At 36.5% G+C, this 24,659-nt stretch overlaps 1 protein-coding gene across 1 annotated transcript in view; it reads right to left on the reverse strand.

Moving 5' to 3' along the window:
• Window positions 1-24,659, reverse strand: part of LOC139737899 (uncharacterized) — a 66,804-nt gene that overhangs the window by 37,013 nt on the left and 5,132 nt on the right. Inside the window, exons 2-11 of the mRNA XM_071648567.1 lie at window positions 24,323-24,400; window positions 23,466-23,600; window positions 22,733-22,882; window positions 18,730-18,867; window positions 15,055-15,267; window positions 10,930-11,004; window positions 9,332-9,400; window positions 3,236-3,426; window positions 2,530-2,629; window positions 1,192-1,385 (exon numbers count right to left, since the gene is read on the reverse strand). Coding sequence (XP_071504668.1) covers window positions 1,192-1,385; window positions 2,530-2,629; window positions 3,236-3,426; window positions 9,332-9,400; window positions 10,930-11,004; window positions 15,055-15,267; window positions 18,730-18,867; window positions 22,733-22,882; window positions 23,466-23,600; window positions 24,323-24,400 — 1,343 coding nt within the window. The remainder of the gene's footprint in view (window positions 1-1,191; window positions 1,386-2,529; window positions 2,630-3,235; window positions 3,427-9,331; window positions 9,401-10,929; window positions 11,005-15,054; window positions 15,268-18,729; window positions 18,868-22,732; window positions 22,883-23,465; window positions 23,601-24,322; window positions 24,401-24,659) is intronic.

Here is a 24,659-nt window from a genome sequence, read left to right on the forward strand (position 1 = left end):
TTGATTTAAATGTTATGCGATCTTAATATTGATCTATATTGATGATCTTAAAAAATAGTTATAGTATTTTTGAAATGGATTGAGCTTTTAACTTTTGGGGTGATACCAAGAAACCCCTTATGAAATAGTCCAGAACAAGCCTAGAGGAGTCCAAAGTTTGTTTGATAAAAATCGGCTTTGGAATGACTGAGACATTAAAAAACAAATTGAATCAAATAGATCGTAATAAAAGCTGTGTCCAATATTTTATTCTGATTGCTCTGTTTGGGATATCCCATCAATTCCAGAATAGATTTCCATCAGATAAACATTGAATTCTGCTTGAAATTCCATGCTCTTTCGTGTTCCATAATACGTTTTTGACTATCTCACCAAAAATTGTTAAAAAAAGACTAGTTGGATCTCAACCAAAACTATACGCTTCGTTTAAAGTTCGAAAACTATACAATTCCTAAGTAAAAATTGCGAATGAATATTAACCATTTTGACATACCAAAGGAGGTACCTTGTACAATGGAATCAAATAGATAAAGAATGAGTAGTGAAGTGCAGTGGAAAGGTAACAAACCTTGCAATTTATCATAAAAGTAGTCAGCAGCGTAGGCATAAGAATTGCCATGGTGGTATTTAACATTAGAAGACAACTTCTCGAACATATAAGGATTAATTATGTATAGTTCTCAAATCATGTGCCTATCATAGCTGACTAGTGGTGTCATACTATCACATTCCTATGTAGGGTAGAAAAGTATAAGCAATGCACAATAACATTATTACATATTGCATAGTTCTACTTTATCAGTATTTTGAGTAACTGCAGATTTCATTCCCCTGAAATTGTGAATTTCTTTTTAAATCAATTTCTTATGCTACTTTGTAGGACTTCACTTTTTATATTAATCATCACAGTATTGTATTTTTCAAGTGTCACTGCGATCTAGTGCAACAAATGACCAAAGACAATTTTTGTAAGATATTTTTTTTCGTTATAAATAACGAGGAAATGTACTGTAGAGTCTACTAGAACGCAAAGAACCAGCGCAATTTCTGCAGAATACTTTAAAGATGTAAGTCCTATTTTCAAGATAAATTTTGAGATCTAGACTGTCTGAGTCCTTGTGGAATACTTTGAAAAGACTCATTGGAAGTCAACATATTACTCTAAAATATCATGATATTATCGAAACTTACGAATTCGAGGCGTGGTCACGGGAACAACTAGGCCCCTCCCACTATCTCGCCCTCCAAACTTCGTCGCCACGCTACAATGGTACACCGTGTCATCTTCTACACCGTCAGTTTCGTTGAACACGTGGGAAATAGAGTTTGAGATCGTGGCTTCGAGATCTGTCGCACTGTCACTCGTACACAACACATGAAATTCACTGAAGGGAGAGGAACAAAAACAACAACAATAGCAGCAAGAGAACACCCGGTGATTTGAAACTGCACAGGCAGTGATGGGTAATATTTATAGGGGAGGAATAATATTACGAGAAGTCAGCATTTGGTATTCACGTCTTATCTTGCCTTTATAACTCTCACCGACAAAGGAACATAAACGTGTTTCCTACTGGATTGGATATCTAGGCTAAATAGCTGTTGCACTGTTCGGCACAGCATGACTTGTGTGTTAGATCTCGCGTCCATATGATTTTGACGTGAAAGAGCGCAGACATTTTCTCGTCTCCAGTTCTATTCAGAATGTTTGCATTACCAACTAAGACTTCGCGGTGAGTGTATGTACAGGCACTTCCTACCTTACCGTCTTTATGTTTTAACTTTGGAATTTCTGCAAGTTATGTCTTTTACTAACGCGACGATGATAGCACCGGGCATTTTCATAGCGCCTGCATGCAGAGCAAACCGCCAACGTTTAACCATGCATGAAAATCGTAAGTAAGAACAGCATCAAACCTGACAAATAATATATAACCGGTACTAGTTAAGTAAGTATAATCATCATTGCAGTGCTTTCATAAAGAACATATTCAAAGCAATTACGATGATAATAATGAAAAGTAGTGTATTATTATTGTTATTATTATTATTATTATTATTATTAATGTTATTATTGTTATTATTGATTATCATGTTTTATTTCAGCAATTTCAAAGCAGAAAGGACACAAAGCAATCAGTAATTATCATTACTATTTCCACTATTGATGTTATCATCATTATGGGCACATCCAATCAGCATACTCAATGGCCCGAATTTACGAAGGTGGTACAATTGAAACCCATGGTTTAAACCATGGTTTCAATTTGTATGAAACGCCAAGTGTTACATGGCCTATTTCGTTACGAAGTCAGTCATTTCGTCGACGAAATGACTGACTTCGTAACGAAATATTAGTCCATGTAAAACTCGGCGCTTCATACAAATCGTCAATGGTTTAAACCATGGTTTCAATTGCACCTCCTTCGTGAATTCGGGCCTATGAGGTTGGGAGGGGGAAATGGGGAGGGGTTACGGCGTAGCAGTCATCAGTATTGATAACATCTTATGAAGTGATGGTACCGGTACCTGGGCTGGTCGACAGCCCCGGGGTAAGCCTCACTCGGAATATCCCAGGTGACTACGATTTGACGGTCTGCGGGAGTAGTGACGTGGAGCACTTCCGGAGCTGGGAAGGTTGAAGAAAAGGTTGAAAGGTTTCAAAGGAGGTTGAAAGAACGCCACAGGGAACTGCATCATTTCAGGGAAAAATAAGTGTATATCATCCTATTGTAATTTTCTCGTACTCAAATGAAGATTTGCCCAATCAACGTGCGTTTAGATAATCCAATGTAGCTGCGAAACATTCAGTACTCTTTATTACCTTGAGAAAAAAGTCCAGGAGCCCGGTATAGATTCATGGTTAGTTTTTTTGTTTTTTGTGTGTGTGCGTGTGTGTGTGTGTGTGCATGTGTGGGCGTGTATGTGTATTTTTATTGTATTATTTTATTTGTATATGTGTATTATTATCTTTAACATGGGAATTCATCATGCAATTCACCTGTTTATAGATTTATATGATAACATATGATTTCATATAAAGATAAAAACTTTATCAACTAGATAAAAACAAAACACCAAATTTTGATTCTGCAGAATTGTATGCTCTGGGGACTCCTTATATTAGGCCTGCTAGGAAAATGGTATTGTTGTTCTTTGTGGTTTAGTAAAAGTCAGAAGATACGGAACTTTGATGTAGTTGAAAATATCTTTTTTATCACAATTCGACACTTACTGCACAGGAATTCAGATACGCTGGTGGAACTGTTAGTGGAGTTATTCGCAACGCTCGAAGAAGCTGATACAAAGTCGAAATCTCTAACATATTCCGGTGAGGTGCAGACACCATCTTGAACAGAGCTTGTAACGGGAATGAGTGCGTTATACACGGAACACGTGCAGTCCAGTGGAGCCCCGGTCAGTTGGCTAAAAGCAGAAATAGTAAACGATGATTAAATGTATTGGCTATGATATGCTTTACCTAGTATTTGTGTTGTTGTCGTTGTTGTTGTTGTTGTCGTTATCCAGCAAAACTTTACATAATAAATGTTATTGCTAATTAGCTGTGTGCGTGACAAGGCCTGGAAAGTTTACATAAAACAACAAACGTTAGAACGGAGAATTTTTAACAAACGCCTCAATATTATTCTTCTCCAACAATTATATTAGAAGTTGTTGTATATCGTTATGATATGCGCCAGTTAGCCACAAGCCTAGTTGTGTGAGGTTCCGCACAATGCTGGACAGTCAACCATCAAAGAAGGAGAAGTGATTTCGCTTCTGCCTTTAAGATGCTAAATACGCTTTACCAATACTTAGATTGCAGTTATGCACTGCAAAACCATTGAGTTTTGACAATATTACACATGACTTTTCAAGACTTCCACGAACTGAAATTAGTCAGGTAGCATCTTGGCTGAAATAACACTGACTAAACATAAAGCAACGTGACAATTGGTGTTGCAACTGATTGACAAATTGCCCTCCATCGACATAAATAATATTTTAGGTCGATATAAGGCAATTTGTCAATCAGTCGAACTGAAAACACCTCGACGGAAGAATTTGAAGAATTTGAAGAACAATTATTTTTTTTTATTTTTTTTTTATTTGAAAAAAAATTCTTTAAGATCATTCAATTTTGCTTGTATCATCATTCACTGTCAAAATACGGCTGTCATAGTTGAGATACATGCGAGTAGTTGAATGTCGAGAGGACTTAGATTGTGGCTTTTATTCTGTAAAGAAAACGTTTTGAATTCCTGCATTGTACTTACATGACGTACAAAAGAAAATACTTACATAATTGTCAAAGATGGGAGATTGTCAAAAGCAGCGCTCCCGATGAAGGTGATAGGATTATATTCCAGATAGCTTGAAACAAACAAAGAGAGAGAGAGAGAGAAAGAGGAAAGGAAAAAAAATAGTGTAATTTGAAAGGTAAGCATAAAGCCATGAATGTTAGTGACACGTACAAATATTATATATATATATATATATATATATATATATATATATATACGTTGTTAGATACGTTTTGCACTAATTTGAGTCATTTAAAAAAGCAATAAAGGAAATAATTACGTTTGATATATATTTCAGTGTATTATATTCACAGTAGCTGTTGTTCTGTAATGGCAGCATTGTTAAGAAAATACAAATATTTTTGATATACAGTTGATGGTGTCGTCACAATACAGATGGAAATCAAAATGACGTTTATCTACTTTCACATTCAAATTCATCATGTACGCAAATATTAGTAATAGGGACAGATCTCGTCCTTTCTCGAAGAAGGCTTGGCAGGTTATGATTGTAAAACTAAACAAGATATAAGATTACATTTGAGATGTACGTGTTTCTGACATGATGATTTTGTTTGTTTGATATCGCGTGAGGAACACGTATTTCTTGTTTGATAACTTGATGGTAGCAAACAGAAATACATGGGGGGGTTGTAATAGTGTTAGGATGGGCCATCAATATTATGCTTTCAAGTGCAACTCATTCACCAAATACTGGGACTTATTTCATAGCCATTTGACTCCTATTAAACAACAACAAAACAAAAACAAAACAAATAATACAACGAATCAAGAAAAGATCAAGAGACTACATAACGGAACTTACATTGCTCGAAGCTTTGGCAGGTTTTGAAATAGACCAGCTGGTATGGAAGTGATGTCGTTGTTTCTCATATTTCTGTCAACAAAAGGGTTGAATTCTTATGATATCGATAAAACATGAAAAAATAAAATGTGACAGTGCACCTCAAAACGAACATAAAGTCGCACACACTGATTTCGCGTGAGGACTGAAAATAAGTGAAATGGGTCAACCTAGCCGAACTTGACTTTTCCATATTTTCTGAAAGAGCGGGTCTTCTTTTACATTATGCTAAAATTCAGTATCATAAAACGGGCAGGAAAGTGTGTTTTTTTAGCAGTTTATCTCGAACATTTTTGGTAGAATAGTGTGATTAGGTGTGTCTTTAGAATCCCTTTTTCATTTCTGAAAAACCTTGTCCACACTCTTCATTTTCAACTCTAATAACTTTTGAAAGGATAGTGCTACTGCTTTGAAAATTAGCATTGATTATGGACAGAATGTGTTAATGAGGCACGCTTAATTTCAGTTTAATCTGATAATCCTTTCATTGTTGTTACTCTGGTGGTTTACTTCCTGTTTTTTGTCCCATTCATCGCACAGCCAGCACGGTTTGGTAAAGATTAAGCGCTTGAATAGACATTGTACTTCAGAGCCTCTTTTCTCAGTTCACACTTTTCCTGAGTTTGTGCTTTCTTTCCAATATTTAGATAGGTTAGGAGAGTCCATTTGATTTGAGTTGTACATCATTTTAAAGCTTAAAATCTGCTCTTTCAGAATGTGGTCTTAATTAAAAATTCATGTCTGGCGACTTTTTGTTTGTTTTGAGGTGCAGAGTCACAAATAATGTCAATGACATCGAAAATGCCTAGATTCGAAAAAAAGTCTTACACACATGTATAACTGCTTATGTCACACTCGGAAGGTTATGGTACCATAGGTAGGTTTGTACATTTTAATCCATTAAGATTAACATTAACTGAAGAATATACGAAAAAGAAATCGTATTAAACTAAAACATATGAAAATTTTGTTTGCAAAAAACCAATGAGTCCATATTTGTAAAATTGAGATATTTGCGATTAAAGGTCAAGAAAAAATAAAGAGAATAATAAGAGAAAATTTGCTTCATTTGACCATAATTTCAAAAATGTACCTTTATGTTGTGACCACTATATCATTTAAAATGTATTATTTTGTACTTTATTACAGAGACCGTACTTCAAAATATTCAAAAATGGACTTATCGGTTTAAAAAAAAAAAAAAAAAAAAAAAAAACCTCTTTTCATTAAACCGTTGCACACCACCAATGACATACGCATAAATGACACTTCACCTAGTATGTCATGTATATGAAGAGTTTTTATCACAAAGTTAATTCATGTTGATTAGACACATTTTGATTAAAGCTCCTAAAATCAAACATAAAAATAAAACAGGATGTATTTCATCTTGTTCTGTAGAATATATTCCTTGTTATTTTACAGGTGAAGCTTACTGAGAAGGTTTAATTTTTCTTTATCTGTTGACGGACTTACTTTGAAATGTCTAAAAACAGCATTTATCTCATTTTGCAATCAGTATAGAATGTATACATACATACATACACATAGTATCATAATTGCACTGCATGTAATTTTGCTATAAAGTAGGAAGCATTATTTTGCGTGTGTGTGTGTGTGTGTGTGTGTGCTTGTGTACGTGTGTGTGTTTTTGTGTGAATTGAGGGAGAGACAAAGGATAAAAAATGGACGAACTGGGAGAAGAAAATGAAGTTTAGAACTTAAGTAAAGAGATACTTACATTATTTCTACCTCCGTCATTGAGTTGAACACGTTCCCATGACGAAATGAATGGATGTTGTTGTTTTCAAGTACCAGTGACGTCACAGATATTGCTGCAATTTCAGGCTGCTGTGTAATCCTGTTCCCTGAAATTGTTCTTTATTGTTTGTTGACGCGGACAAAGATTACATTAGTAAACTAGACATAACGTACATAATTGATATGCGATTATCATTGATCGTATTTTGTTGTCTTTCTTTATCTTCCAAATATCTTTTTGTGACCTGTAAGAAGCTAACACGAACAACAAATAAAGATAAGCAGAAAAGAAAAAGAGCATTTTCTGGATTCAATTTTACATTTTTTGTGTAGTGATTTTTTTTTTCATCTTGAATATCTCATAAACCTCAAGAATGGAAAAAGTGCATTATCCTGATTCGGATTGAGCACCTTGGAAATGTAGTCTTACCTAATTTTTGTGTCCTATTTTTCACTATTTATAAGGAAACAGAAATTTCAGATTTGGACTGCTTTTTTGGCGGCCATTCGGAATCATCTCAAAACCCTCACGGATGCAAATATTACATCATTCGGATTTTAATTCAGCATCAGCGAAATATGGTGAAAACATCACAAAAAGGGGGAAACATAGGGCAGACGGTAAAACAATGATACGCCCAAAAACTGACTTTGGCACTCAGACTAGCATGCCTGGGTAAACTATCACCGTATAAAGGAACATATTGCTTCGGTGCACTTACCCGGTGAGCAGTGAATAGTGATTGAAACCTTAAAGTCAACCCTCGTTCCCACATTAAACCCAGTCGTTCATTTTCACTATCACTTTATACACAGTAGAACACGATGAGAGGTCTTCAAAAACTCGACCCGATAGCCACTCAATATTAGTTGAAGTCATCGATCTGCACAATACAAGGTAGGTTTTTCATAAATTGAAAAACAATAACATACATAGTGGTGATGAAATAGCTCATGAAAAAAAAAAATGTGACATGCAATACTAGCCCGTTGAGGATTTTGCTACAACACGCATTTCCCATAGACACCTGCCCGAGTGTAGTCGGGACTCGTCCTCAACGGGCGAGTAAAACCACACGCACAAACATCAACACACACATAGACACCCATCATCATAATGTTAAGATTGATGTCTTACAATGTTTTCGCATATTAATTTTTACCTGAGAAAACTCAATTCCCTTTATACGATATAGTTTTTGTATTTTTCTGTTTTAGAGCCAATGCCAGAGAACAATGATCTAAGCGTTTTTATCAGACATTCTCTGGGGTGGAAAAAGACAGAAACTTATTAATATATACAATAGAACACTGCTGTTTTAAAGGATAATATTTCAGAAAAGTAGATATAGAGACGCAGGGGGTCATAAAAGCTGCACCAGAACCCACAATCGCCTTCGTAGTCATGACTATATCCATATTAGCCTATACATGTGTTGTAACATGCAATCATTTTTCCTGTTTGAAAAAAGAAAGGTCCATATTTGCCTCTCCATTACAGGGGATTTCAACGAATAATCATATTAGCGTTAACCAACAAACATAATGAGATCGTAGACAACTTACAAGTCAACAACCGTAGATGAACCTCCAAACAGTCTGTCCTCTATACTCGTTATATCAGCGTCAGCAAATACCCTTGAAGAGATCACATGTATCATTGTTTTTAATGTACCATGGCAACAACGCTGATGAAGTCTTTTTTGTCCTCTAGATTAAAAAAAAAAAAACACGTGCAATTAAACATCATACATGAGTCAAAGCATAACGCTACCATCATATTGATTAGAGATTACATTATCATACTTCACACTTCAACGTCATTGTGAAATGTTTTACAATGTTCAACTAATGATACCTTGCACTGGAAACTGTCGAACGTTTCACATGAAGCAATGTTACCACGATGATTATTGATGGGGCTTGGCAAACGTGAACGTATATTAACAATATATATTGAGGGATCTGACAAACTGGTAATAATTAAAAAAAAACAAATGAAAAAAAGAAACATTAAAATGGTCATCGTGTGCGCAAAACATGTAATTTCCAATTCTTAAAGGTTAAACAGATAAACAGGCATACATTGTACAAGCGGCATAATAGCTGTCGTAATTCCTTACTTATAAAAGGAACACATTGTAACACAGTGTGTTCATAGTGTGGTCACAACATAATCAACTATGTGATAACGCTAAAATGTACAGTGTGGAGATGATTTCAAGCTGTTGTTTGGTTTCCTCACAGTGTTCACATAGCAATGTCATGTGTCACACTGTGATCTGATGATTCCTAATGTGTTCACACTATTCCACAGTGTGAAGAGATTTCACACTGTGTTCACACTGTGTTACTCAAGCTGTGGGACACTGTGTTCTTTCCAGCAGTATACTGTACTTACAGACTCTCAAAATTAACATCGTTGAATGCCATATCATCAATGTGCCCGATTTGTACATCCTTGAAGTCTCTTGAATGCAAAGACATAAAAACAAGAAATGCTATTATGAATATACATTTACTACGCATAACAAACATGAATATAATAATATTTGTGTAATGTAGGTTAAACGTATGCACAGCAGGATAATTATTATCACATAATGTCTATTACATTTTAGACAAGCTAAATGACTCCCACCATACGTGGAAATGGAAAAAAACAAAACAAAAAGAGAACAAACACAAATATTCCGATTGTTCTTATTAAAGTTGTCCGGGTGGAATAGTCACAATATTTGAAAACATACTTTATAACGAGAGCTGTCTCTAACTGTTTAATTTAGGTAAGTGTGTGTGCATGTATGTGCGTGTGTGTGCGTGTGTGCGTGTGTGTGGATGAGTTGTGCGTGTAAAGTTTGATATTCAAACAATCTTGATATTCAGAGAGGCTTCAGCAATTCCTTAGCATACTTAACCTGCTTAAATGTCACATCAGCCTCTTGTGGGTAATGAAAACAATGAACTACAGACAAGTAAAATGAAAAAACAAAAACAAACAAACAAAGCCAAAGGAATATGACTCATACTTGCTCTGTGTACGTATTGAGAGGAAATAGTTTTGGTATATTATGACATTGTATGCTCACATGTAGTTCGAACTTCGAACATTGTCGAAAGCGGCTGACGAAATGTTCATTACGCCATTCCCATATGTGAAAATCCTGTTATGAATAACAAAAGCACAACTATAGCGGGTTAAAAAAGGGTGAATTTAAAGGATGTGAACATAATATGTCAAACATGACTGAGGGTAAATAAGGTAGGTAAAGAAAACTATTCGTAAAATCCAAGGAATTTACAGTTTTATCATAGCGGAATTGAGATCTTGATTTTAGTTTCATAGTTATTATTACATTTGTTTCATAATAACGTAAAATAAAATAACGTAAATAAAGTAGACCCTTGTCATTTGATGTTTTATTAATGTAGAAACACGAGAGAATCTGAGGACGAGAGAGTGCTCACTGAGCGCTTTACACAAGCGCGCAGCTGTCGCATACACACACTGGAAATGCGAGCTTTTGAAAACACGCGTAGCGTTAGTACCAGGGCGTGCAAGGGAGCAAATCGCATGGATCCAAAATTGCATGGATATTGACGTCATAGTGAAATGGGACGAAACAAAAATGACAAGAATCTATTTAGGCGTTTTATAAATCTATGTAAATCTCTCTCTCTCTCTCTCTATCTCTCTCTCTCTCTATCTCTCTCCCTCTCCCTCTCTGTCTTTAATAAAGAGAGAGAGAGAAAAAAAGAAAGAGTAGGTTGTCCACGTTTTGTCAAGATAACAAGATAAGAAACAAAACTGGAACAAAGTTCATGCTGTATTCACCATAAAGGACGGAAAAAAAGAGAAATAGAAAGGGCGGCGAGACGCTCGAAAATTTGTGTGCAGAAATAAACCGATGGTGAATACAGCACAAACTTTGTTGCAGTTTTGTTTCTTATCTTACGTATGTATACTATTATCATAAGAAGCATAGGAACAATACATACAGCTTGTCGATACTGGAGTCAATAAAGGCGTAGGAGTCGATGAGGACAATTTTGTTTCCCTCGAGATTAAATGTCCTGCAAAAATAAATACACACATATACAAAACAAATGATGCAAACTATTCAAAGTTTACGGAAGGGTGGGGTCGTTTTAGTGGCCTTTATAAAATGGGTTCAAGAATGTAGCCAATTGGAAGCGCTTGTTACAAGTGCGTCACGCGCTACTATACGCGCTGTCAATCCTGTAAAGAACTTTTAGTTTGGGCTGCCAGCCGGCCTTTCTTGTGCATAACATGTGGCGTACGTATACTCTTATACGTACAGTACTTTATGTGCGGGATTTTCGAGTGCGACGTGCGTAAATGTTTGGGACGAACATCTTCGGACATCTGGACTTTTGAGCGAGTGCTACGTGTAGCTGATTGGTATTGACCCACAAAGATACGTGAAAAATGCTGTTAGTTTTCGACCCATTTTTAACTCTATCCTGTGCATCATTTGTATAACAGGATCCACCCCTCCCCTCTCTAGTCCTACAAACGTACAAAATGATGACTGGAAAATAGGGGGTATCGAGCCCTTTTCCGTCGGAGGGCGGGAAAAAAGTGCCGACGCCTTTCCCAGCATGATTACGATTGCACCACACTGTCATGCACCAACGAAACACACGTCATGCACCGACAAAATATCTGTCCTACACCGACAAAATATTTTTGGATCAGCACCGAATGAATACAAGCTGTTCACGCCATGTTTGCCAACTCCAACCCTCGTGTCCCGGATGGACAATTTTATTCCACCCCACCCTGGTTTCACGAAGGCACATCACGGTTCTCCATCACAACACCAAACCATATTTAGTCCAAACATGTGCCGAATGTACCCCAGTCTACAAATCCTGTAGCGGTCACCCGATATCAGTGGCGCTTCTAAGCTGCAGCTGCAGCGCCAATGAATTGTTTGCTGAATAACAACACTGGACGTATCAGTAACCACTCTACAAGACTTTGTAGTTATGCTGTGTATTGCATACACCCACAAACACACACACACACACACACACACACACACACACACACACATATATATTTTGTTTTCCACAAAGAAAAAACACATAATGTAAATAAGGTAATAAAGCAGGTTAGTATATTCACTAAAGAAATCAATATTTCTACTCTCATCTCTTCTCTAAAGCAAACTGAAACAAAAATTTGAATTGACTTGAATTGAATCCATAAGAAATTAAGACATTGCTTAAGTTTAATATGATCCATCTGCTATGGTATTTCTAGCACATTTCAGTGATTAAGTATTATCATAAAAGGCCATACTCACCCAATGTCGCAGTCTACTATTGCGTGACTCTCGATTAGCGAAATTCGGTTCGATCTCAAATTCCTATCCGAAAGAAATACATATTAAATCATACATGTATACATGTATATTATACATGTAGAGAAAAATTGTACAGAAAAAAAATAAACAGAAAATATAAGCGATTAGTTACTCTAATTATCAAATCGTTGAAACATTAACATACTGTAATTGGTATTTGTGTAAAGAGCGATATTCTTATTAAATGTACAGGCCATATAGGCGATATACTACAGGGCAATCCTTAATAAAGCTGTGGATCCCTGGTGCGAGGACAAATGCATGGTTACAGTAAATGGCATTTACTTTATATCTAATACACTGTGATTAGAACCACAATATCATGACAACTCATTCATTGTGTGTAAAAAAAATATGGAACAAAGCATTTTGTGGCAGAGTTTTTAGTCAATTAACAGTTGTCCCGTATTATAGTGAAGTGTTCATTTATACTCACAGTGATGTTGACCTGAAATTGTAGAATGTCCCATTCCTGATAACACTCAACCTGGAACCATAAAAAAGGCTGAAAAGACATAGAGAGACCCATCCAGAGAGAGAGAGAGAGAGAAATTACAAACAAAAACACAACAACCAAGAAATAAAGAACTGCGACCGGGCCCACAATAGGTTTTTAATCCCTTTTTAATAAGATTATATATATATATATATATATATATAAGAGTAAGATATATATATATATATATATATATATATTTATATTTATATATGAAGAGTTTGTTCGCAAAAAGCGATAAGTCCATATTTGCCAAATAGAGATATTTGCGATTAAAGGTCAAGAAAAATATAGAAAATAATAAGAATTTTTTTCTTCTTTTGACCATAACTTCAAAATTGTACCTTTACATGTAGTGACCAATATATCATTTAAAAGGTATTATTTTGTACTTAATGACAGAGACCGTACTTCAAAATCTTCAAAAATGGACTTATCGGTTTTTGCGAACAAACTCTTCATATATATATACATGTATATGTATATATGATAAAGAGATACATAAATAAATAAATCAAAATACAGATACATAAATAAATAAATAAATAAACAAAATATTTACACGTATATATAACACGCATGCACACACACATGCACTCACGTATATACGTGTATATACTTATATATACATTGAAACAAAGAAAGGAAAACTGACCAGAAATAAATAATATAAATAGTGACAACTTTGAGCATGAACAAAGAAAGTGGGTTTTAATCGGGATTCGAAACCTAGACCTTCGGATTACTAGAGCAGTGCTCTGCCGACTGAGCTATTGAAAGCCCTAGCTCGGTGTTCGTCCGAAGCTATAGTGTGTGCATTGGTATGTGTGTCACACACACGCACGTTGATCTGGCATAAACCCAAAGGATGTGAATCGACTTTGGAATAAATGCGAGGGATCACCGAAGCGATGCAGTTTTTTTTTTTTTTGTAATATATACTGAAACAAAGAAAGGGAAAACTGACCAGAAATAAATGAAAGATAGTAAAAACTTTGAGCAAAGAAAGAGGGTCTTTTTTTTTCTCCGAGCTGCTTTGTTTCTGTTTGTATGTTCGTAGACTTATCGGTTTTTGCAAACAAACTCTTCATTTTGTCTCATTTTATCGGGGATGGCTAGTAACTGATCAGTTGGAATCAGTGGGAATGCTTGGGAATGATTGTTCCAATTCTTATTGGGTTCATTTAAGAGTACATTATTGTTGTGTGAAAACTATTTGCTTCAGAACGGTCTCATATTCAAGTAATGTGCAGTATAATGCCCCGCCAATGCACAGGCATGCTAGCCTGGAACCACTAAACTGCACTTTAACTGTGTGAAATAATTTTCACACAACAATAGGGAATGTACTCTTAAATGAATTTTACAAGAATTGGAACATTGAAGCAAATGACGTGCATTAAAATAACATTTGCATATTCAAAAGCACATTTTACTTTATTTTCTTTATATGCGAATGTCATATTGAAAACTTTCGCAGGAAATGTGAAAATTACTATGTTTGTGTGAGGGAGCTGTTATTATTGTTGATGTTGATGTGTTTTCCGCTTTTTCGCATAGAAATGGAGACGTTGGTAACCTTGAAACAGAGAGAAAGAGAGAAATGAAATGAAATGAATGTTTAAAATGTTGAATTTGGACAAAAATGAAATTTATTTGTCATCATGCACTGTAAAAACATCGATGCTAGATTTAACACCACTGTTAAATCTAACACCGATCAAACTTCAATAAAGGACCACACCCACAGGTGTTAAAAATGCACTGTGATGGTGTTGAAAAGTGTTCACTTGACACTTCGTGGTGTTAATTTGACACTGTACCTGGTGTTATTTTGACACTGTACTGGTGTTAATTCAAAAATGACACCACATGGTGTTGATTTGATATTTGTTGGTGTTAATATCAATGGTTTAACACCCGTCCAGCTTCAATAAGAGACCACACCAGCTGGTGTTACTTTGGTGTAAATTTATTTTCACATTTTTTTCAAAAATCTAGTATTTTAATGTAAAATTCTTGATCGTCTTGTTTAAATTAAAAATCAACAAGAAGTGCAGTTACTAAGAAACTCTTCAAAAAACAGTTTAAAATTTGGAAATGACACCCGGAGGTGTTAATTTAACACCATAAATGAGCACCGAAAATTTAACACCAGCTCGGTGTTCACTATTTAACACCGGACTTTTTGCAGTGTGTTCACGATTATATTCTGAAATTAATATAGGCACTTACAGGTAATATACGCGATTGTTGTGGAATGTTCCTCCCATTGGTAGTTCCGTGATCCTATTCCAGTAGAGGTAGAGATAGGAGATGCTGCTTTGGTAGGAGAATGCACCTTCCTCTATAGTGAGTGTGTCGGCATACCCCATCTCGAGGTAATGAATTTTGGTGTCTCTTAGATGGTCCTTCTCTAAACGTGGCATATCGTTGGCGAAAACGTAGCTACAACATATGAGATAATGACGGCAATGTTAATTACGACCGAGCTCCACAATATGAACAAAAAGTAAGACCCCTTGATTTTATGTCAGGACTCAAAAATTTCGTATCGAGGAGTCAACAAAATTGATATTGGTTTAATTTTTTTATTGTTGTTTTACTACCCTTCTTTTCCATTACTCCTGAGTTTGGTATCATAAAATCAACTGGAAAATACATTTGAACAATTGTTCTTCAACATTTTTTTTTTCGAGTAGTGAGATCAGGTATGTCTAAGAGACCCTTTTAATGTCTTGATATTGAAACCCTTTGCAGATTCGTCATGTTCATTTCTAGTAAATTTTAAAGGGATGATTTTACCGTTCTGAATGTTGGCATTAGTCATGATCAGAATGTTCCCATAGAGTATACTTAATTACAGTCTAATCTGACAATCCCTTGATTATTCCCTTTAATACACCATGTTTTTGTCCCATTCATCGTGCAGTTAGCGCTGTGTGGTGAAAATAAAGTGCTTTGATAGATCCTATACTTTGTCTGTTCATACTTTAATTGCAGAGTTTGTGTATTCTTCACAGTATTTCGGTAGGTAAAGAGAGTCCCATTGAATAGAGTTACACGTTATTTTAGAGCTTTATTAGAGTCTGCTCTTATACAGAATCTGCCCCTAACTAAAATCCCTTACTGGCGGTCTGTCGTTGCTTTTGTGATGCAGGGTCACATACATTGTATGAAATAATACGTCTTCTTTGTCTGTCTCTCTCTTCTTCTTTTTTCTCTCTCTCTCTTCTCATCTCTCTCTCTCTCTCTCTCTTGCTAAAGTGTGATGAAGAGAATAAGTTTATTATCGTAAATAATAAAATAAAAAAGGTAACAAGATTAAGCATCTTAAGTGAGAGATCGATTCAAGGAAAACAACTTAGAGAGCATTTTAATAGTTTTACAACGTTGCATTTGCAGCAGCCATCACGGTGGCAATGACATGGAAACAATGCCATTGGAATCGTGTATCGGGAGGCTCTGCTGTATATAACATGGCTTTTATACGGGCATTGCGGGTCGAAATTGGGTAGAGTTGTGACAGCGTGCCGAAATAGGAACAAATGAAGGAAGCGAGGAACGACGTCAGCCGTAGGATTGTACAGTATTGTGTAGGATTTTATGATATATACACACACAGCTGAAACATCATCTTTGCTTTCTTTGCAAATAATCATAATAATATAAAATCATACTCACAATGTATTAAGAGATGTACACCCCCACAATGCATCAGTAGGCAAGTAGTTCAAGGAGTTGTAAGCCATATAAATGTATTTCAGATTAGGTAGGTTTCGAAACGGCCCCGATTCCGTGAACCGGAAGCTGTTGGACCCAAGATCGCTATGGGGAAGATGGTTCGTGGAATAAAAGGGAAATAGAAAAGCATATTTGAAATAACGGGATATTTTTTCCATCACGTATTGGTTTTCTTTTCTAGGCAGAGGGCATATTATAAGGTATAATAGTAGTCAAGTATAGGTAAATGAGTGTACTGTCAATGAAGTAGTGAGAGCCTCGACGCCATGAACAGGCACGGCATTATCGTTATCAGAAACGACAAATAATCACGATTTCAATTGACAAATATGTAAAACATGCTTTATTGTGAAATTATTCATCTTCTATTTTATGGTGTCATTGATGCCATTTCTTGATATAATTTTTTTTTCATATCATGACGACGTATTCATCACTAACATGCAGAAAGAATAATGGCAATTATATTGCAGTGTACTATACTTTTAAAATGCCACCACAAAACTACAGAAAGAGAAATATAATCGTCATAATACTAAAAAAATATATACTTTCAAAGGATGGTGTATAAAGTTCGGTCAAGAGCTATAACTTCATGTTTCTGACATTCTTTGGTGAGAAAATGCAAAACCTTATGAAATATGTAAGAGTATGCAATTCAAAGAGAGATTTCATGTTTATTTGATTAAAGGGTTTTGAAGGTTTCGATTCAATTCAATTCAATTCATTTATTTTCATTCTTCTTTTTCCAACAAAACATAAGATAAATCAGGAATTACATCATAAACACAAACATTTGCCTTTACAAAAGATAAATGATACTTATAGACATAGGAGCGCATACTGGCCAAAAAAAACAACAACAACAACAAAGTCATGCTTCAGTTGAAAAAAAAAGAAGAATTGAGATGTCCACTAAAAACAAAGCTTGTATATTGTGAACCACTCATAAAACTTGAATTACTTATTTACAAACACTTGTCACAAATGTGATATACGACAGGACGGGACAAAAGAGGAGAAACACAACAACATGACACAACTTGCCTGAATAGATGAAAAGAATGGAAGGAGAGAAAGAAAAAAAGAGAGAATGAGAGAATGCCTACACGCTGAATAAGGGAAATGGAACTGGGGATGATTGAGAATGTGCTTCATAGAGTTGGTGCTGCATGCAGCTGTGCAAGGATTGTAATGGCTACTTCATTACGTAATAATAAATTCAGCGATTGAATGATTGGTGGATGGATGATGAACCCTGAGGTTGACGAAACCTATAGCTAAGGGGGAAAAAAGCATATCAGAGAGGATTTAATAGAAAAAAATTCAACTTGCGCTTAAAAGAATACAAAGATGGGGAATTTTTTTATCTCACAGGTTAGTGAGTTCCAAAATCTAGGACCGGTGTATATAAATGTATTCTGAGCCAATAATGTTCTCAAGAGGGGTAAATGAAACTCACTAGATTGTCTAGTGGAATGATTATAAAATGACTGGTTCCGTGGGAACATTGAATTGAAAATACTGGGAAGTGCATTTACAGTGTAATTAAACATAAGCTGACCAAGTTGAAAAAAGTACAAATGTTTGATTTTCAAAATCTTATATTCAGTAAATAATGGCTCTGTATGGGAACGTGGCGGGACCCCACAAATAATGCGAAGAGCCATTTTTTGTAATAACAGTAGTTTATTAAGTAAATTTTGATGGGCACTACCCCATGCTAGGAGTCCGTAATCAAGATAAGGAAAAATTAGGGAAAGTACAACGTCAACAAAGAGGACAATGGAAAAGAGGACAAAGAGGACAATGGAATATGACATATGGTTTGAGATATCCCAAGCAGAGCACTCGTAATCAAAGGTGGAACCCACTTTCTATGAGGATCGCTTTGTGTTATTTTGTTTTGAGGTGACTCAGCCATTTCCAAAACCGAATTTTCACCTAATAACCTTCGAATTAATCTTCGAATGGTATATTTTATGTTATTTCATAAGTGGTTTCTTGGTATCTCTCAAAAGGTGTACGGAATGGTTGAAGCAATTAATATTTACCTAAAAACAAGAAATGAAAAAAAAGATGCATCGATCATGTGGACATTAAGGTCGTCATACTTTCTATGTACTACGTGAGTCGGAAGAGAAACGAATTGACCTTTCAACTCACATTTGTACGATGCTTTGAGGGAATGTGTGTTCCTCTATCGTCTCAATTTCGCAGTTTTCGAGTCTTAATGTCTCCAAAGTTGTAATGTCGGTGAAGGTTCCTCTTTCTAGGATGAATATCTCGTTATGTTCTAATCTCCTGCAAGAAATACAAGTTCACGGTGCACAAGTCGGAAAGTTGGATAAGTCGAAGAAAGAAAAACAAATGTTACGTGATCATTCCACTGAAAGACGGATATCACAAAAGTCAACTTTTTCCTTTTGACTTCAGAAATCGACATCACGCGATGCTGACTGTATTAACTATTTTATACAAAAACAGTATAACAGCGATATGCACATTCACACAGTTATGACATTATAGAGAGAACATCCAAGATTTGGCCTGTACAAATATGTAGAAGTATAGAAATATAATATGAATTCGGTAATAATACAAAAAAAAATGAAAATGCACAATATCCGACGCTCCTGTTCGTCAATATGACGCTCACAGGAATTTCACAAGAATATATTTTTGAAAAAAGACATGACGAGATACAGTATAATAATACATTCCTTTTCTGTCTTTTTCTGAGTAAAGCGTGCAAAACATTGTGTCGGTTTCATGCGTTTTAAACCTCAGAGTGACACGCTCAAGAAATTTCATCCAAGATTCCAGTCAGACTTTGCGTCCACGGTGACGTTACCAACTTATCCCGTTTCGTGCCGAAACCTAGTGGTCTCCGTGTTAAGTCTATGGGCATTTCAGAATTCAGTATGGAACTGGTTAAAAAAAGTTTCAGCTGACCGTGTGAGATACTCGAGTAACTTACAATGTCTTCAAAGCAATAAGATTCCCTTTAGACGACAGGCAATCCGGAATGTACAGCAGGTCATTGTAGTCCATGTCTCTGTGAAATGAAAATATTTGTGCTCGAAAGAAGTTCGTGTCGAACATTTGCTTATTATTTCATTTTAGCGTTTCTCTTCATTTCATATAATTTATTATTCGTGTCTAATAATATGTGACCGTGCACCTCAAAACGAACATAAAGTCGCACACACTGATTTTGCGTGAGGACTGAAAATAAGTGAAATGGGTCAACCTAGCCGAACTTGACTTTTTCATATTTTCTGAAAGAGCGGGTCTTCTTTTACTTTATGCTAAATTTTGGTATCATAAAATGGGCAGAAAAGTGTGTTTTTTTAGCAGTTTATCTCGAACATGTTTGGTAGAATAGTGTGATTAGGTGTGTCTTTAGAATCCCCTTTTCATTTCTGAAAAACCTTGTCCACACTCTTCACTTTCAACTCTAATAACTTTTGAAAGGATAGTGCTACTGCTTTTAAAGTTGGCATTAATTATGGACAGAATGTGTTAATGAGGCATGTCTAATTCCAGTTTAATCTGATAATCCCTTCATTGTTGTTACTCTGGTGGTTTACTTCCTCTTTTTTGTCCCAATCATCGCACAGCCAGCACGGTTTGGTAAAGATTAAGCGCTTGATTAGACACTGTACTTCAGAGCCTCTCTTCTCAGTTCACACTTTTCCTGAGTTTGTGCTTTCTTTCCAATATTTAGATAGGTTAGGGGAGTCAATTTGATTTGAGTTATGCATCATTTTAAAGCTTAAAATCTGTTCTTTCAGAATATGGTCTTAACTAAAAATTCCTGTCTGGCGACTTTTTGTTTGTTTTGAGGTGCAGGGTCACAGGATTATATGCAATCTCATGTCCAGGACTTGAATCATTATTGAGAATACCAAACATTAAACACACAAGGCCGGTGCAGCCGTGGGGGTCGTGGGGGCCCGGGCCCCCACACTTTTTGTGCACTATACAAAGGAATACATAAGGTGTCATCACTTTGGGCCCCCACACTTTTTGTAACCCGGAAGTATCGTGAAGTTTTTTGTTTTTTGTTTTTTGTTTTGTTTTGTTTTTTTCTTGTTAGCTCATGAAACCCGGAAGTGGGCCCCCACACTTTTGAAAACGCTGCGCGGGCCCTGACACAGACACAGAATCCTTACTATTGTATTAAATATATGGGTGAGACTTGTTGAGTGTTTGAAATGGAGGGGGCAGCAGATCAACTTGATAAGCTAGCATACTGCAGTCCCCCTCAAAATAAATATTACGAAAACACATAGGTAAGGGAAGGAGATGACAAATTAATGAAAACATTGCGAACAAAGCAAATACAAGATCTCAGCATAGCAGAAGATGATTGGGCCAGTCAGATTCGTGCAAGAGCCGATTTGTGTTTGAATGCAGAAAATTCATTTATGGTATATCAACTACATAATAGCTGTTTTCCAGGGCATTCCGGAACGCAAAGAGCCAATGGGCCGAATGCATAAAACAAGCAATTGCTTGTAAGCAACTGCTTCAAGCAAAAGCACAAGCTCGTCTAGCAAAAGGTCTAGTTCAAGCAATTGCTTAAATCCATATGCATAACCTTTTGCTTGTGCCCATACCTTTTGCTTGTCCCGCACAGGCAATTGCTTGCGTTTTCAACAAAAGGGACGTGACGCCTGTGCGAACACGAGAACAAAGGAGTGTGGCAGCATGTATTTGAAAGGGCATGTGTGTGCGGAAACGTTTCCTGACATGATAGCAGAAGAGCTATGAAATGACACTCATAAATGCACACACAGACACACACACACACAGCTATACACACACATGTATCACTGGCTGATTCCCACAACTGCTTACAGTATTTCGGATCTTCCAGATCGCACGTGGAGAGAGGTCTCCTTGCTCTCCACCGAAGTCAGACGTCCTACCTGTTTTTCATCACATTTTGGGTGCTAACCACTGGACATGCCCGTTGTTGAAATGAAAAAGTTTCTTACTCTACTTATGAGTAATTTCTTCAAGATTTATACCACTCCTTCACAAGTGTGGTCTTTCTTTCATAATTATGAAAATGATACTTAAAAGGGAACGTCCCAGTTAAGCAAAAGCTCAAGCTCATTTTACAGAGCTTGGAAAATCGTAAGCAATTGCTAGCAAGAACTAGCAAAAGGTATGTTTTATGCATACGTTTTTAAGCAAATGCTTGGTCTAAGCAATTGCTTGCGGGCATCAAGCAATTGCTCGTGCTTGCTAGAAAAAGCTTCTGCTCGCAAGCAATTGCTTGTTTTTTGTTTGTTTGTTTTTTTGCATACGGATTCGAGTAAAAGGCTAGCACAAGCAATTGCTAGCGTTTATGCATCCGGCCCACTGTGACAGCTTAGAGAGTGACAGAAACTTGTTTTGTAAAAGTTGTGCGTGACAAGGGTGAAAACACACGACACGTGACCATAATATAAGTAACTGAACTCTGTGCATTGGAAGTAATTTGAGTAACCTGCACTCTGCAGCTGGTGGTGAAATAGGTAAGGAAAGACGACAAGAAGAAGGAATCGAAATTGGAAGGGTTGAGATTAATGAGGAAGCGGTATTGTCATTTTAAAGCACCGATGTCTTCCGTCAGTATGTACAACGCTAGTTAGTTCCATGTGTTGGTTTCTAACAGCATACAAAGTGTAACTGAACCAAATCAATGTGGGAGCCTGTCATCCTCCCTGAGTATAAAACAAATATTCCATTTTGTTTCAGGTCCGGTCCAGCAGAGAGAAAACCACTAATCCTCAAACTGAAGTAAGCCCACTCTGGAGGTTTCAGCTCACCTTTCTTCCCGGGCTAACGCCAGTCTAAAACCTGACCTCAATTGCCCAACGTTCATCAATGCGTTTCCTTTTCGGTGTTTACGCTGATGGACAGACTCATTGTTTTGCACTCAACACTGCTTGTGGGAATGATAGTGATGAAATAATTAGGCCTACTTACAAATTAAGAGATGAATTTTGGTTGTCTCGCTTCGGAAGCTGGCTAAGATTGTGAGCATTATAAAACGGGGGTAAAAACGACACAACAAACACAACTGCACACAAAAACTTAAAAAAACCCGCTGCGAGTGTGCTCCCACAACGCACACAAACACACACACATACGCGCGCGCGCGCGCACTTACATATATTCAAGCACAGGCAGACAACCAAAGACATAGCCTTCCATAAGGGAGTCGGTGAGTAAGTTGTAGGCCATGTAAAGGCTTTCCAGTGACGTCATCTCACAGAAGGTCCAGTTCTGAAGTGACGTAATCACATTGTTCTCAAGATGCCTGTCACAACAAGTGAACAAAAATTGTTTATTACACCAGAAGAAGAACAAGAGAAAGGAAAGAGAGAAAGCGAGAGTAATGACGGCTAAAATATAAGGAAATTCTGTTTGTTTTTATTCATATTGAGAAATGCAACAGTCCTCCAAGACTACTGTATTACCAGTGAAGTTATGTCTTGTGACAAGACAAGACAAACAAGCCAACAAATGAACATTAGCATACATCTCCGTCTTGTTATCTAATATGAAATGACCTCCAAAAATGACCGCACTCCAATTTGTTTTATACGTTTTATCAATTGACAAACTTCAAACGCAATCAACGGAATGTCAGTAAAATTGGACACTATACATCTTCACACAATATCCACTTTCGTTTCGGATCAACTTAAATAGATTTTAATTTATCTCAAATTTGGGTACGATGCCCCCCCCCCCCAAAAAAAAAAACAAAAACAAAAACAAAACAAAGGCTTCCATTTCCGTTTTTTTTTTTAATTGAAACTTGTTATGCATTTGTTCTTTGATATTTAGATTGATGAATTATCATTCGGCACATTTCGATTTTGTTCCTTTTCACTTACAGCTCGGTGGTACTATTGAGCCCTCGAAAGGGTCTGGCAATTTGCAGTTTGGCGTCGTAGATGGCGTCACTCTGACCTGTGTACTGGTTTCTGCTAATCTCAGTTGCGTTCCATATGAAGTTGTCGTCCAGGTGTCTAAATAAACAGAAAAGAAAAAAAATGTTGAATTTACGTTTTTTATGTTTTTTTCTTGTTGTTTTTGTCTTTGGTGTTTTTTGTGTTGTTGTTTATTTTTGGGGGTGTTTTTCTTGTTGTTGTTTTTGTTTGTTTTTTGGTCACGAACTACAATCCTGCACATTTAGATCATATCACGCTTCAACTGGACTTTCTCGAGTGCTGGCAAACAACAAAATGCAGTATACGTTTTAACACACCATAATGATTTGAATAAGAAACAATATATACAGGCCGACACAACTGCGTACAAAATAATACAGCTGCATGAATCAATACGCGTACACACAGTAAATGTGGAATACAACGACTGAACAAATTTGAATTGAAAGTATAAGTGCGAAATAGCTCGAAATGTTGACTCAACTCTTGCCTAGTCGGCTCACCTCGAAAAAGAGAATAATATGTTTTGTTACAATACAGTGTAGTGATTGTAAAATTCATCACACTCTGATGTGTTTTTCCCCTCACAGTGTTCACGTAGTTATGCTCTATTTCACCACGTGAATAATCATGTTCACAATGAGTTCACACACTGTTTAATATTGTGAGACACTGTGTTCTTTCAGCTGCCGCATGCCCCCCCCCCCCCCCCCTCGTCCATTTCCTTGCATGTCTGCTTATGGTTGTTGTTGTTGTTGTTGTTGTTGTGGTTGTTGCTATTTTGCTTCAATGATACTTACAACGCTTCCAGTTTATGGAAGTCCTGCTCGTTGAAAATTCCATGGGGAATCGTTGTCAGGTTATTTTCGCTGAGATACCTGCCGGTTTTGCAAAATGGAAATTCAAAAACCAGGAAAAGGTCTCTGTGAAACAACGAGGTGCATTCACACATATATGCTTATGGCAAATCGAGGGAGTTGCCACAGAGTGTAAACAGTGGAAGAATTTGCACAAAAAAGAAGAAAACACACACACACACACACACACACACACACAAACAAGGACACGAGCAAGCACATACACGTAAATGTAATATTCCAGTCACATGGCAAATGGAGATAAAAACACTCACCGAGG

The sequence above is a fragment of the Diadema antillarum genome, unplaced genomic scaffold, assembly GCF_040938485.1.
Source record: "Diadema antillarum isolate AM-2024a unplaced genomic scaffold, OU_Dant_1.0 seq00000713_RagTag, whole genome shotgun sequence".
Classification (NCBI taxonomy): Eukaryota; Metazoa; Echinodermata; class Echinoidea; order Diadematoida; family Diadematidae; genus Diadema; species Diadema antillarum.